Consider the following 13,544-nt stretch of genomic DNA (forward strand, 5'->3'; position numbering starts at 1 on the left):
CACTCTTTCCTATGTGTGTATTCTTCATTGAACATTCTCACTATCCTCCCATCTCTTCCAGGTTAAAGACAACGACCGGATTCAGACTCTAGGTAGCCTGTCCATCCCTCTGTCCCGTCTGCTGTCCAGCCCCAACCTGTCTCTGGACCAGTGGTTCCAGCTAGACAAATCTGGCCCTGCCAGCCGCATCTATATCAACACTGTACTCAGGGTAAGGACTGGTTCCTCCTCTCAATCCCAACCTACAGTAAGGTGGATGCACATCTCTAAAGCTCAGTTTGGCCTATGTGTAATGCATTCTTCTTTCTTTCTTTCTTTCTTTCTGACTCTCTCTTTGTTTATCTCTCTCTCTCACTTTATCTGTCTCTCTCTCTCTTTGTTTCTCTCTGTCTCTCTCTCGCTTTGTTTCTCTTTCTGTCTCTCTCTTTGTTTCTCTCTCTTTGTTTCTCTCTCTCGTTATCTGTCTCTCTCTCTTTATGTTTCTCTCTCTCTCTCTTTGTTTCTCTCTCATTGTTTTTCGCTCTCCCTTTCTCTCTCAGGTGCTATGGTTGGATGAGAAGAACATTCCCACTTCCTCTACAGAGGCAGCTAGCCTAGCAGCTGGTCTCTCAAAGATACGCCCCCAACAGACCTCCCCTGACCCCAGCTTTGCCACAGAGGTAAAGCATGTAATATACATGGACATACATGTTATTGTTAGTAACTAAGGTAGTTACAAATAAACCAAGTTAAAGTGTGATTGCAATGTTGAAGAGTCTGAGTCTATGATGACATTGTGTTTTGTTTTAGGGGGTGCTTAGAATCCACCTTCTAGAGGGCCAAAATCTGGTCCCAAAGGACAACATGATGGGGGGCATGGTAAAGGGCAAGAGTGACCCCTATGTCAAGATCAACATCGGGGGTGAGACCTTTGAAAGCCGGGTCATCAATAGGAACCTCAACCCCACCTGGAACGAGATGTATGAGGTACGATATCAACCTAATATTTTCTTGTCGGAACATTTTAACAAAACAAATAAAGTAATTGGTTAAAACGGACAGTCATACGACTGTAGGGTTATAATGAGTTCAAGGAGGCCTCTGGTCATCAGAAAACAGAACCACAGAAATAGTGCTTATCAACCAGTGATACTTTTGGAAGCTATTTTAGATTTAATTTTAGTGTTAGTCTTTATGACTAAAATACCTAAAACCATAGAAAGAGTGCTTATCAACCAGTGATACTTTTGGAAGCTATTTTAGATTTAGTTTTAGTGTTAGTCTTTATGACTAAAATACCTTTTAGACTTAGTCACATTTGAGTGTTTTCATTCTTAGTTTTTGTTGTCAGTCGGCTAAAACTCTGGACAATTTTAGTCTAGTTTTAATCATAGTAATTTTATAGCATTTTTCCCCCATGAAATAATCTATATCATTATGTGCAAATTAAGATAGCCTTGTCCAACTAGACCTACTATCCCCTCATATAGCTGGCACATTGCTATTGTGGCAGATTGTAACCATTGCCAGCCATGATTTACCATAGGCTACAAAGCCTTGGCTACAGGTAAAAAATGTAGGCATACATCTCTTTTCTCCCCGTCATAACCTTGGGATTGGAGTAAATAACAATGAATCCCCTAAAAGGGGGAGAATCTGAGCTTTCCAACAATGCCAGAAATGTTAGGCTACTGTACTCCTAATATTCAGCAAATAGCATTCATATTTCCAATCGGGGGATAAAACTACTGCAGTCGCATTTGCGAAGCGCGAGAGCGACAACACAGATGAATAACATAGAGCTTCTGATGTGATCAAAGCAGAAATAGCCTACATGAAAGTACGAGAGAGTAAACATTATTGTTTCTAGTTTAGGTTAGTTATAACTGAAGTGTCCTGAATGCGCGCCAGTTCAAAAGATTGACGAGTGACTGAAGTGACCTCCCGGGAGCTGTGTGGAAGAGCCGGACCGCGCTACTGAAAGACGTTCATTCTGCCAATGAGAGGATTGCATTAAATATTCTGCAAAGGCATTCATGCTTATGATTGGACAAATCAGATGAAAAGGAGCTTTATGTCAAATTGAATGTCCATTAGTCTCACGTGAAATCCTCGTCTCGTCACATTTTCGTCAACTAAAATGACAACTAATTTGTTACGTTTATCGTTTTTTTCCCCCCATGCCATCTCATATCGTTATCGTCATTAGTTTTCGATATGAAAAATAGGTCGTTGGCAAATATTTTCAATCATAGTTATTGTTGACGAAATTGACAACCAGGACAGCAGTCTACAAATGAGGACTTACCCATTATTTAGATGAAAATAATAGGTGACCTTAAAATCTCAGTGCTTCCCTGTGTGTTTCTAGTTTTAGTATGTAGAATATTGCCTTTACTGAAGCTGTTGTTGTGTGTTGTGTTGTGTGTTGTGTTGTCGCCCAGGTGGTTCTGACCACGCTGCCTGGCCAGGAGCTCCATGTAGAGATATTGGATAAGGACATGGACATGAAAGATGACTTCATGGGCAGGTATGCAGGTTGTGACCCAAATGGCAATATATTCTCTATATAGCGCACTACTTTATGGTGTCATTTGGGATGCAAATGTAGTCTCTGGGAGCTAGATAGATTTCTGTGTGTGGTGACTTTGGCACCCCCTTTGGCAGGGACATGTAACTACTCCCACGGATTAGATTTTGCTCCATATTCCGTTTGTTTGTACAGTTGTTTGCACTCTAACCTGATATTCCTATGTACCTATACAGGTTGAAGATTAGTTTGAAGGATATCATCACCTCTCAATACACTGACCAGGTGAGATCGGCCTGCCTGCATCGGAGTTAACATGACTTTATACTTTCCTTCACACAAACAGATCACTGCATATGTTACCATCCTATGTAAAAGCTCATTCGTTTCCCTGTTTCAGTGGTAGACTACACTGAGTTGTTGTCTCTCTGTTCCAGTGGTACACTCTGAATGATGTGAAGTCAGGTCGTGTTCACCTGGTACTGGAGTGGGTACCTATAGTATCAGAGCCAGGCATACTGGACCAGGTCAGTCCTTCTTCCTCTTTTTTTTTATCAGAAGTTTATTAGAGATATCTTATTGTGATCAGAGAATCTCTTTTGCAAGTCAGACCTGAGTACAAAACATAAGCTTTATAATAGGCAGTATTAAACAGTAGTGTAACGTGTCATGGGGTTCCTGAGTGGCGCAGCGGTCTAAGGCACTGCGTCTCGGTGCTAGAGGCGTCACTACAGACCCTGGTTCGAATCCAGGCTGTATCACAACCGGCCGTGATTTTCGAGTCCAATAAGGCGGCGCACAGTTGGCCCAGCGTTTCCCGGGTTAGGCCGGTGTAGGCCGTTATTGTAAATAAGAATTTGTTCTTTACTGACTTGCCTAGGTAAATAAAATAAAAAATAAATCAAATCATTATACACACTGCCATCAGAGTAATGCATCCTTGTACACAGTGCCATACAGACCCAGTGACCTGTATAAATGTCCCTAAGGTGTTCCAGTTCCAGTCCAGGCAGTCCTACCACAACAAGGCTGTTCCCTCCATGGCTCTACTCTTTGTGTTTGTGGAGAGGGCAGACGGCCTGCCAGTGAGTCTTGCACCTCTTTCTCAGTTTGGAGGGGTTCTTATGATTTCGTGTGCAGGGCTAATGTTAATGATGTTTATGTTTAGAGGACTAATTCTATTTTGCATATGTAACCTGGGTGCTTATTTTGTGCACATGTAGTGTGTTTGTTTTGAATGTGTATTTATTGTGGCGTGTTTCTAGCTTAAGAAGAGTGGGAAGGAGCCAAAAGTGGGAGCTGAACTTGTTGTGGGGGGGACTTCCCATAAAACTACGGTGAGACAGACAACCCATTTAATGTGTCCTGTTAAAAAAGGGACATATGACACTGTAAAACCATTCAATGTGTCTTAAAAATAATATGGTAACATTAATATGGTATTCTACCCCCAAGCCATAAGACTGCTGAACAATTAATAAAATGGCCACCCAGACTATTTACATTGACACCCCCCCCCTTTTGTTTTTACACTGCTGCTACTAGCTGTTTATTATCTATGCATAGTCACTTTACCTCTACTTAGATGTACAAATCACCTCGACTAACCTGTACCCCTGCACATTGACTCTAAACCGGTACCCTCTGTATATAGCCTCGTTATTGTTATTTTATTGTTACTTTTTAGTTTATTTTTTACTTTAGTTTATTTAGTAAATATTTTCTTAACTCTATTCCTTGAACTGCATTGTTGGTTAAGGGCTTGTAAGTTAGCATTTCACGGTAAGGTGAAACCTGTTGTATACGGCACATGTGACAAATACAATTTGATTTGATATTTTGATCTGTGACAGTGAATTATTGCTCATGCCTCCTTTCTATCTCTATTAAGGTGTGTGATCGCACCTTCTCACCCCAGTGGGAAGAGGCTTTTTACTTCCTGGTTCATGACCCCAGAGAAGAGCTCCTCATAGTGAAGGTAAGTGTGTATGTTAAAATATTTTTTTAGATCAGAGCTTAATAAAGATGTGGATTTTTATAAAAGGGTACTATACTCTTCACAGAATTATGAGGTCATTCATCCATCTTCCATTTTCTCTTCTCCTCTAGTTGTCTCACAGTTGGACCTTGCCTATTGGTTCTCTGGTGGTACCAATCAGAGAGCTGCTGTCAGAACCAGATCTGGTCCTGGATCAGTGGCTGAGTCTGGATGGAGCCTCACCTGACAGTCAGATTCTACTGAGGGCTGAACTCAAGGTGAGACACACTTGCACTTAACAAACACTCTATTTCTCTGTAGGAGGCACTTTAGACTTGTGTTAATTCAATGCATGATGTTTTGTAACAAGGTTATATGGTGGCGTTATTAAATGTGTTGTTCTACTACAGCTGCTGTGTCCCAAGAAGTGTGAGATTGATGTGGAGAGGGCAGATCAACCCAGAGCTCGAGCCGCCTCTACTGCTGAACAGAGACTGGAGAGAAACACAGTGCAGAAGAGGTAGAACAAATGAGGGTGTACTAATACACACATGCACACAAACACACACGATTAACCAATTTCTCTTTTATTCCACCAAGTCTGCTCAGGTCTAGTTCAGTGGACACTCCCAGTGCTCCAGTCCCCAGCCTTCCCTCTATCCCAGCACCAGAGTCAGAGAAGACTAAGAGAGTAACAGCTACTGAGATGGTCCCTGGGAAAGTACCTGAGGAGCTCACTGAGGAACCCAGTCCTCCTGAAACACTCCCCCTACACACCAACCCTGATCCCAGCTTTGGCTCTGAGGTGAGATACAGTATGCCAGTGAAGGCCATTATTACAGTTGTTTTATTTTGAGGTTTACAGTACAATACCACGTACAGTACTGTGTGAATTAGGTATGTCATGCTATACTGCTGTATTTGTGCAGTCTTGTTACTAGTGTTTGTTTTTAGGGGGTGCTGAGAATCCACCTACTGGAGGCCGAGAATCTTATCGCCAAGGACAACCTGATGGGTGGCCTGAAGAAGGGCAAGAGTGACCCTTACGCCAAGATTAACATTGGCGGGGTCAAGTTTAAGAGTCATGTGATCAAGGAGAACCTCAACCCTATCTGGAACGAGATGTATGAGGTATGGAGGGAGTTGGAGTTTTTAGGAAAAATGTGTTGTGTCTATATACATTTTGAACCGTAAACCCACATTAACTTGTATTTTGTCAGTACAGCTCCATGTACATAATATATTATACAGTATTACATAATACTTAGGGTAGTGTTACATCAGTCTAATCATAAACATATAGTAGGGTGTTCACCCATAAAATGATTAATTAATTAAAGGTTTACACAAATATACCTATCCAATTCAGTAAGAGAAACAACAGTCCAAACCCCATGTCTCTACCATACAGTGCATTCGGAAAGTATTCAGACCTCTTGACTTTTTCTACATTTTGTAAGGTTACAGCCTTATTCTAAAATGTAAAATGAAATCACATTTACGTAAGTATTCAGACCCTTTACTGAGTACTATGTTGAAGCACCTTTGGTAGCGATGCCTTGAGTCTTCTTGGGTATGACGCTACAAGCTTGGCGCACCTGTATTTGGGGAGTTTTTCCCGTTAATCTCTTCAGATCCTCTCAAGCTCTGTCAGGTTGGATGGGGAGCGTCGATGCACAGCTATTTTCAGGTCTCCAGAGATGTTAGATCGGGTTCAAGTCTGGGCTCTGGCTGCGCCACTCAAGGATATTCAGAGACTTATCCCGAAGCCAGTCCTGCATTGTCTTGGCTGTGTGCTTAGGGTCGTTGTCCTGTTGGAAGGTGAACCTTCACCCCAGTCTGAGGTCTTGAGCGCTCTGGAGCAGGTTTTCATCAAGGATCTCTCTGTACTTTGCTCCGTTCATCTTTCCCTCGATCTTGACTAGTCTCCCAGTCTCTGCCACTGAAAAACATCCCCACAGCATGATGCTGTCACCACCATGCTTCACCGTAAGGATGGCGCCAGGTTTCCTCCAGATGTGACACTTGGCATTCAGGCCAAAGAGTTAAATCTTGGTTTCATCAGACCAGAGAATCATTTTTCTCATGGTTTGAGAGTCCTTTAGGTGCCTTTTGGCAGGGCAGCCAGCTGTAGGAAGAGTCTTGGCGGGGATGGCATCCCAGGTGTACTCCAATCAAGTTGTAGAAACATCTCAAGGATGATCAATGGAAACATGATGCACATGAGCTCAATTTCAAGTCTCATAGCAAAGGGTCTGAATTCTTATGTAAATAAGGGATTTGTGTTTAAAAAAAAAGACATTTGCAAATGTAAAAAAAAAAAAAAAAGTTTTTGCTTTGTCATTATGGGGTATAGTGTGTAGATTGATGATGACATTTAAAAAAAATCCAGGATAAGGCTGTAACGTAACAAAATGTGGAAAAGTCAAGGGGTCTGAATACTTTCCGAATGCACTGTATGACATTACTTTTGGGATTCAAGCATGAAGCATCACCCATCAACTCACGTGGTTGCTATGACTTAAGCTCCACCCCTAAACCTGACCTGTATGGATCTCAGCCACGCCCACAAGCCCTCTGATTGGTCAAAGCCTTCTGAGCGTTTTGAGACTAGCCAGGATCTATCTATTCAAACAGGGACCACAGAGCCTGCCTCATCCATATATCCATGAATCAACGAATGTCATTTTTTATTTTCTGCTGTCAGTTCAATTGCCTTTACAGTTCATAAAGGTTAAAACATTGTAAAATAAACACCTCTACAGCAATGTTCCCTCTAAACTACTTCCTCCAGGACTGCGGTGCAGCAGATATGCCAATGCCGCGCAGAGACGCAAGAGATTGAATTGAACTGAATTCGCCCCATTAGTTTCACTATATATATCAACGTTTTTCCTGTGATCGAATCAACATTATATCAGCCCCTTTTCAATGTAACAAAACAAATCTAACGAGTCTGTGATTTTGATGTAGGCAGAGCCAGAGCGCAACGGAGTAGAATTATTTTGTCGGGGGTAGCCCACGAGCAGTCTTTCAATCACCCGCGAGTGAATGCACTTTTCAGATCAGTTCAGATCAGAGCGCAGAGCCGTGCGTGTGCACATTTGTTGATATTCTTTGCTAGTTGGCGAGTTATTAGCTCAGTTATAGAGAAGTATAGGTCAGCCATGGGGAGTTACTGCTTCCTACAAGCAACACAATCTCACACTCAATTCGTGCAAAAATATACACAAAAAGTATTTCAGCAGATTTCGTGATATGTACAAAAAGTATTTCAGCAGATTTGGTGTGTTTTCGTGTGGCTTAATTCGTGTGAAATGACCCCAAAATGACTTTATTCGAAAAGACACACGTTTTTGTGCGACTTCATTGATAGGAAAAAAACTTGGGGCCAACGTGGGGCCAACGAGTCAGGACTATGATAGATTTTGGGCAATCATGTTTTACACTGCTTTTTTTTGTGTTCCACATTTATTTACGGTATATAAAAAACAAACGTGTTAACAACACAATATTGTTAATCAACCAGGTTGTCACCGAAATACATATAATATTATAGTTGCCTTACGTTTTTCTTTTTTTGTATTTAATGCCAATGCTGTTTTTTATGCTTGTTTTCTTTGGGATACTGGTACTATGTCAGATTTCATGAGGGTTGGCTATAACATGAGTACAATCAAAGTGAGTGTGTCTATATTTTTGAAGTGTGTGTGTGTGTGTATAATTTCCCACCATAAAAATGTATTTCCATTCCCCAATCAAATACCTTCATCGATACCACAAAAACAAAACCAAAAAATCTGTATTTTTTTATCCAATCTGGCAATCCTTATAAAATTCGACATAGCCATGTATAAAATGCATTATGAAAGAAATGGTGTAATGTAGACTACATGAAATATGAAATGTGTTATGAAGAAAATTAAATTAATAATAATGTATAGTATTTTGTAAAGTGGTTTCTTGCATCATATAACACAATACGATGCAATTTACAGTCACCTATTTGGCCCATGGTGTTACAGACTGAGTAAAAAATAATTAATTAATGTCAAGCCCTGGATAATGTAAAAACTTTTTTTAAAGTCTCATGCAATGTAAGCCTGCATTGAACACAACATATAGGCTACTGTAGGCTATATCATAGAAATCAAAAGCTATTTCCATGTGAACATTTTCTGTGATTTGCCCCATTGGTTTTGTTGGTTGGCCTACATTATGCTCAAATAGCCACAATAGCCTGTTGCCTACTGTCTCAAACTGTAAGGGTACAGCATCAGTGTTTACTGTAAACGCGTGCCAGAAGTTTTACAAAATTCCACAATGATCATGTTTCCGCTCACAAGACCTAAAATTTGCTCCGTGCCCCAAAGAATTAGAGGGAACATTGCTCTACAGTCTACCACACCTCTACAATTAAAAACTAGACAGGTCTGATAAAGATATGTCTACTCACCAACGCCCAGTCACCTTACTAACTGTCTATGCCAGTTTGTCACTACCAAAGTTCCCACATTCTAGTTATATAGGTTATATATTTTATGGTTTCCATGACCACATTCATAGAATTTAGAATGAAGTACCATTCTATCCATTCCACAACTACACTACATGACCAAAAATATGTGGATACCTCCTCGTTGAACATCTCATTCCAAAATCATGGGCATTCAAATCAAATCAAATGTATTTATATAGCCCTTCTTACATCAGCTGATATCTCAAAGTGCTGTACAGAAACCCAGCCTAAAACCCCAAACAGCAAGCAATGCAGGTGTAGAAGCACGGTGGCTAGGAAAAACTCCCTAGAAAGGCCAAAACCTAGGAAGAAACCTAGAGAGGAACCAAGCTATGAGGGGTGGCCAGTCCTCTTCTGGCTGTGCCGGGTGGAGATTATAACAGAACATGGCCAAGATGTTCAAATGTTCATAAATGACCAGCATGGTCAAATAATAATAATCACAGTGGTTGTCGAGGGTGCAACAATTCAGCACCTCAGGAGTAAATGTCAGTTGGCTTTTCATAGCCGATCATTGAGAGTATCTCTACCGCTCCTGCTGTCTCTCGAGAGTTGAAAACAGCAGGTCTGGGACAGGTAGCACGTCCAGTGAACAGGTCAGGGTTCCATAGCCGCAGGCAGAACAGTTGAAACTGGAGCAGCAGCACGGCCAGGTGGACTGGGGACAGCAAGGCGTCATCGTGCCAGGTAGTCCTGAGGCATGGTCCTAGGGCTCAGGTCCCCCGAGAGAGAGAAAGAAAGAGAGAAAGAGAGAATTAGAGAGAGCATACTTAAATTCACACAGGACACTGGAGAAATACTCCAGATATAACAGACTGACCCTAGCCCCCCGACACATAAACTACTGCAGGATAAATACTGGAGGCTGAGACAGGAGGGTTCAGGAGACACTGTGGCCCCATCCGATGATACCCCCGGACAGGGCCAAACAGGCATATGGAATTGGTCCCCCCTTTGCTGCTATACCAGCCTACACTCTTCTGGGAAGGCTTTCCACTAGATGTTGGAACATTACTGTGGGGACTTGCTTCCATTCAGCCACAAGAGCATTAGTGAGGTCGGGCACTGATGTTGGGCGATTAGGCCTGGTGTTTCATGGGGTTGAGGTCAGGCCTCTGTGCAGGCCGGTCAAGTTCTTCCATACCGATCTCGACAAACCATTTCTGTATGGACCTCGCTTTGTGCACATTGTCATGCTGAAACAGGAAAGGGCCTTCCCCAAACTGTTGCCACAAAGTTGGAAGCACAGAATCTTATAGAATGTCATTGTATGCTGTAGCGTTAAGATTTCTCTTCACTGGAACTAAGGGGCCTAGCCAGAACCATGAAAAACAGCCCCAGACCATTATTCCTCCTTCACCAAACTTTACAGTTGGCACTATGCATTGGGGCAGGTATCGTTCTCCTGGCATCCGTCAAACCCAACTTCGTCCATCGTACTGCCAGATGGTGAAGCATGATTTGTCACTCCAGAGAACGCGTTTCCACTGCTCCAGAGTCCAATGGCGGCTAGCTTTACACTTCTCCAGCCAACGGCTAGCTTTACACCTCTCCAGCCAGAGGGATCCTCTGGGAGGAGAAGAGACACAGTCTGGTACTAGTCACCATGACAGCCGTGAGTTGGGGAGGAGTGAGCACTTTGGGGCAAAGGTCAGGTCAGATGAAGTGAGGAAGAACAGATATCACTAAGGTTCTGTCTAGCAACAGAGATGCATTGGCTGTTCAGATGTGTAGGAGGAGACTCAGCATGGGTTAAATATCAGTGCTTGTGTGAATATGTCTTTGTCTGTTCAGCTGTTCCATCCTTTGGGAAGAATAAACTTGGTTTGAGCTTTCGTAGTGTCTGTTGAGTTCTTACTCTGATAATTAGAACCTAACATAATGAATCAAAAATCATTTGATTGGATATTGACTCAAATATGATTCTGGCAGTGCTAGAAGACCGTTTTGCCTTACCCTGTAATCTTCTGATTGAATAGGACCCCTGTTATTTTAATTAGGCCAAACGCTTACTACTGCTGTTGTGAAGGAATGCAACGTTTCAACTAAAGGTGTACTTTTTTCAATTACCTATGTTAGGTTCTAATTATCAGAGTAAGAACATGAAGGACGCTATGAAAGCTTATACCAAGTTTATTCATCCCAGAGGGTCAATACAGCTGCTTCAGAACCAGACATGGTTACAATAGTGGTGGTATATGTACCCCACTTTGGGTGGAGTCTCCTCCTTCTCGCTAAACATTGCATCTTTATTGCTAGGCAGGAAACTAAGTGATACAGGCAATAAACGGTTCCTTTTCCCTTAACGTGACCTGACCTGACCGCGACCCCCTTATCCACAGCTCTCTTCCCCCCCTTATCAGTGCTGCCACATGTGACCGTTTTCCCTGCACTCAGCCCCTCCCAAGCTTAATTGCACCCCTCATGTCTCTATTATAACTAATGATTAATAATAGTTAAAGCTCAGAAATCCAAACCCATCACCTAAGTAATGTGTGGTCATTTGTAGCAGTTATCCTCAGTATGGTCATACAAATAAGATGCCAATGTCTGTTTTCTCACTGAAAAATATAAGTTTTGCCTAAATACTAAAATAACATGCAGGTACTTACCAACACCCTCCTTCACAGAACTGACTCCAAATCTGAGTAACTATCTGTTAAATGGAATCTTTGACGTCATCCGCATTGCGATGTCATCATTTATGACCACTCTTAAAGGTGCTGAGCCCTGTGCGCAGTTGCATAAAACACCTTGAGTGAAAATGTTGCACAAAATCCCCCATAATTTAATCTCAAAATCATTGAAATGATTGAAAATAAACCATTTGTCACGTTTAAATATTTCCTGTGAATTATTTATTTTTTTACACGTTTTTTCCAATTACCTTGACTGTTCTCTGAACAGAAAAGATATTTGCTTCAAGTAACTCCTAAGCAACCTGTATAGCGACTATAGAATTGACCCCAGCTCTGGCCAAGTGTAACCAACATTTTATTCTGACTGTAGTCAACCTTGTTTTCAACTTTAGCTCTCTGCAGCACTGTCTCTTCTTTCTCTATCTAATTGTGGTCTTTGTCTGTGGAAACCGTTCTCTATAACTCCATTTCATGTAATCTATTGCTCTCTGATGAGTGGAAAGAGTGGAAATGCGTACTTTGTACACTTTACTATAAAAATATTAGTATAAAGTATTTTACATTTTGTCTGTCGTGCTCTATATGTGTGATTCCTCCCTATGGTTTTAACATCATTGTGATGTTTGTCCCCAGACTGTGATGACACCACAGGCAGGTCAGGAGGTCCAGGTAGAGCTGTATGATAAAGACATGGACAAGGATGACTTCCTGGGCAGGTGAGAAACTGCTTTTGTGTCCCAAATGGCACTCTATTCCCTATATAGTACACTAGTTTTGACCAGAGGCCATAGGGCGCTGGTCTGGTACTCAGCCGATGTCCTGTAATGTTTTGTGACCCTGTTGTTGTCTTGGTTTGAAGCATCCTTTGTAGTTCCCTGTAAGTGTTTAGTTTAATTTTGGACTACATTGATGCTCAATTTTTTTGTACAGGTGTAACATCAGTATGAGAGACATCATACACTCCCAGTATACAGACCAGGTAAGGTTTACATGTCTCCCTCTTCTCTTGTACTAAATAATGTCTGTACTCTCTTACATTGGAACACTCATCTTCATATTGCATTACTTTTAGTTTCAGAACACTCTATCTGATGTGTGATTTGTGTCTGTTCCAGTGGTACACTCTGAATGATGTGAAGTCAGGTCGTGTTCACCTGGTACTGGAGTGGGTACCTACAGTATCACAACCAGACAGACTGGATCAGGTCAGTTCTACTTCTCTCCTCTTCTCTCCTCTCATTCTATTACTAGTTTTTAACCTTTTAACCACCTGTTTTGATGTGATTTAACTCTAACCTCCTCATGTTCTAGGTGCTGCAGCTGCAGTCTCTCCAGTCCTACCAGAACAAGGCTGTTCCCTCTACTGCTCTGCTCTTCGTCTACATGGATAGAGCCCACTCACTGCCTGTGAGTCACCTCAGACACTGAGCCACTTTGAACCTATGAACCCAGGCATTGGTTTGTTGCCATTGGGTCTGTTGTCTTTTGCAGCTGTAATATGGGTTAAGCACAGATGTTGCTTTTTTATTTTGTCTAGTGTCTCACAATCATTTTTTGTTATGACTGTTGTATTGTTTGATCTCTATGTTTTCTGTAGTTTAAGAAGAGGGGGAAGGAGCCAAAGGCTGGAGCTGAGCTAGTTCTGGGGAAGACAACCTACAGAACCAAGGTGAGATACAGTACATGTAGAGCTGAGATGTTTGACTTGTAACAGGATCTGCTGTGAAAGTAAACTTATTTGTCACTCTGAAGGTGTGTGATCGCACCAACTCCCCCCAGTGGGATGAGGCTTTCTACTTCCTGGTTCGTGACCCCAGAGAGGAGATACTCATAGTGAAGGTGAGAGTTCAGTCTGCTTCAGGATGGAGTTGCTAAACATGGATAATGTTTAATCTAAAC

General features: G+C 41.9%; 1 protein-coding gene across 1 annotated transcript in view; it reads left to right on the top strand.

Moving 5' to 3' along the window:
• esyt1b (extended synaptotagmin-like protein 1b) overlaps positions 1-13,544 on the top strand; it is a 39,234-nt gene that overhangs the window by 17,193 nt on the left and 8,497 nt on the right. The window contains exons 16-34 of the mRNA XM_029775493.1: positions 62-211; positions 540-659; positions 790-966; positions 2,424-2,509; positions 2,746-2,794; positions 2,947-3,036; positions 3,499-3,594; positions 3,775-3,846; positions 4,401-4,487; positions 4,619-4,765; positions 4,898-5,007; positions 5,088-5,292; positions 5,442-5,618; positions 12,279-12,361; positions 12,576-12,624; positions 12,761-12,850; positions 12,957-13,052; positions 13,243-13,314; positions 13,398-13,484. Of these exons, the coding sequence (XP_029631353.1) occupies positions 62-211; positions 540-659; positions 790-966; positions 2,424-2,509; positions 2,746-2,794; positions 2,947-3,036; positions 3,499-3,594; positions 3,775-3,846; positions 4,401-4,487; positions 4,619-4,765; positions 4,898-5,007; positions 5,088-5,292; positions 5,442-5,618; positions 12,279-12,361; positions 12,576-12,624; positions 12,761-12,850; positions 12,957-13,052; positions 13,243-13,314; positions 13,398-13,484 (2,043 nt within the window). The remainder of the gene's footprint in view (positions 1-61; positions 212-539; positions 660-789; positions 967-2,423; positions 2,510-2,745; positions 2,795-2,946; positions 3,037-3,498; positions 3,595-3,774; positions 3,847-4,400; positions 4,488-4,618; positions 4,766-4,897; positions 5,008-5,087; positions 5,293-5,441; positions 5,619-12,278; positions 12,362-12,575; positions 12,625-12,760; positions 12,851-12,956; positions 13,053-13,242; positions 13,315-13,397; positions 13,485-13,544) is intronic.

Source organism: Salmo trutta, chromosome 14, assembly GCF_901001165.1.
Source record: "Salmo trutta chromosome 14, fSalTru1.1, whole genome shotgun sequence".
NCBI classification, from domain to species: domain Eukaryota; kingdom Metazoa; phylum Chordata; class Actinopteri; order Salmoniformes; family Salmonidae; genus Salmo; species Salmo trutta.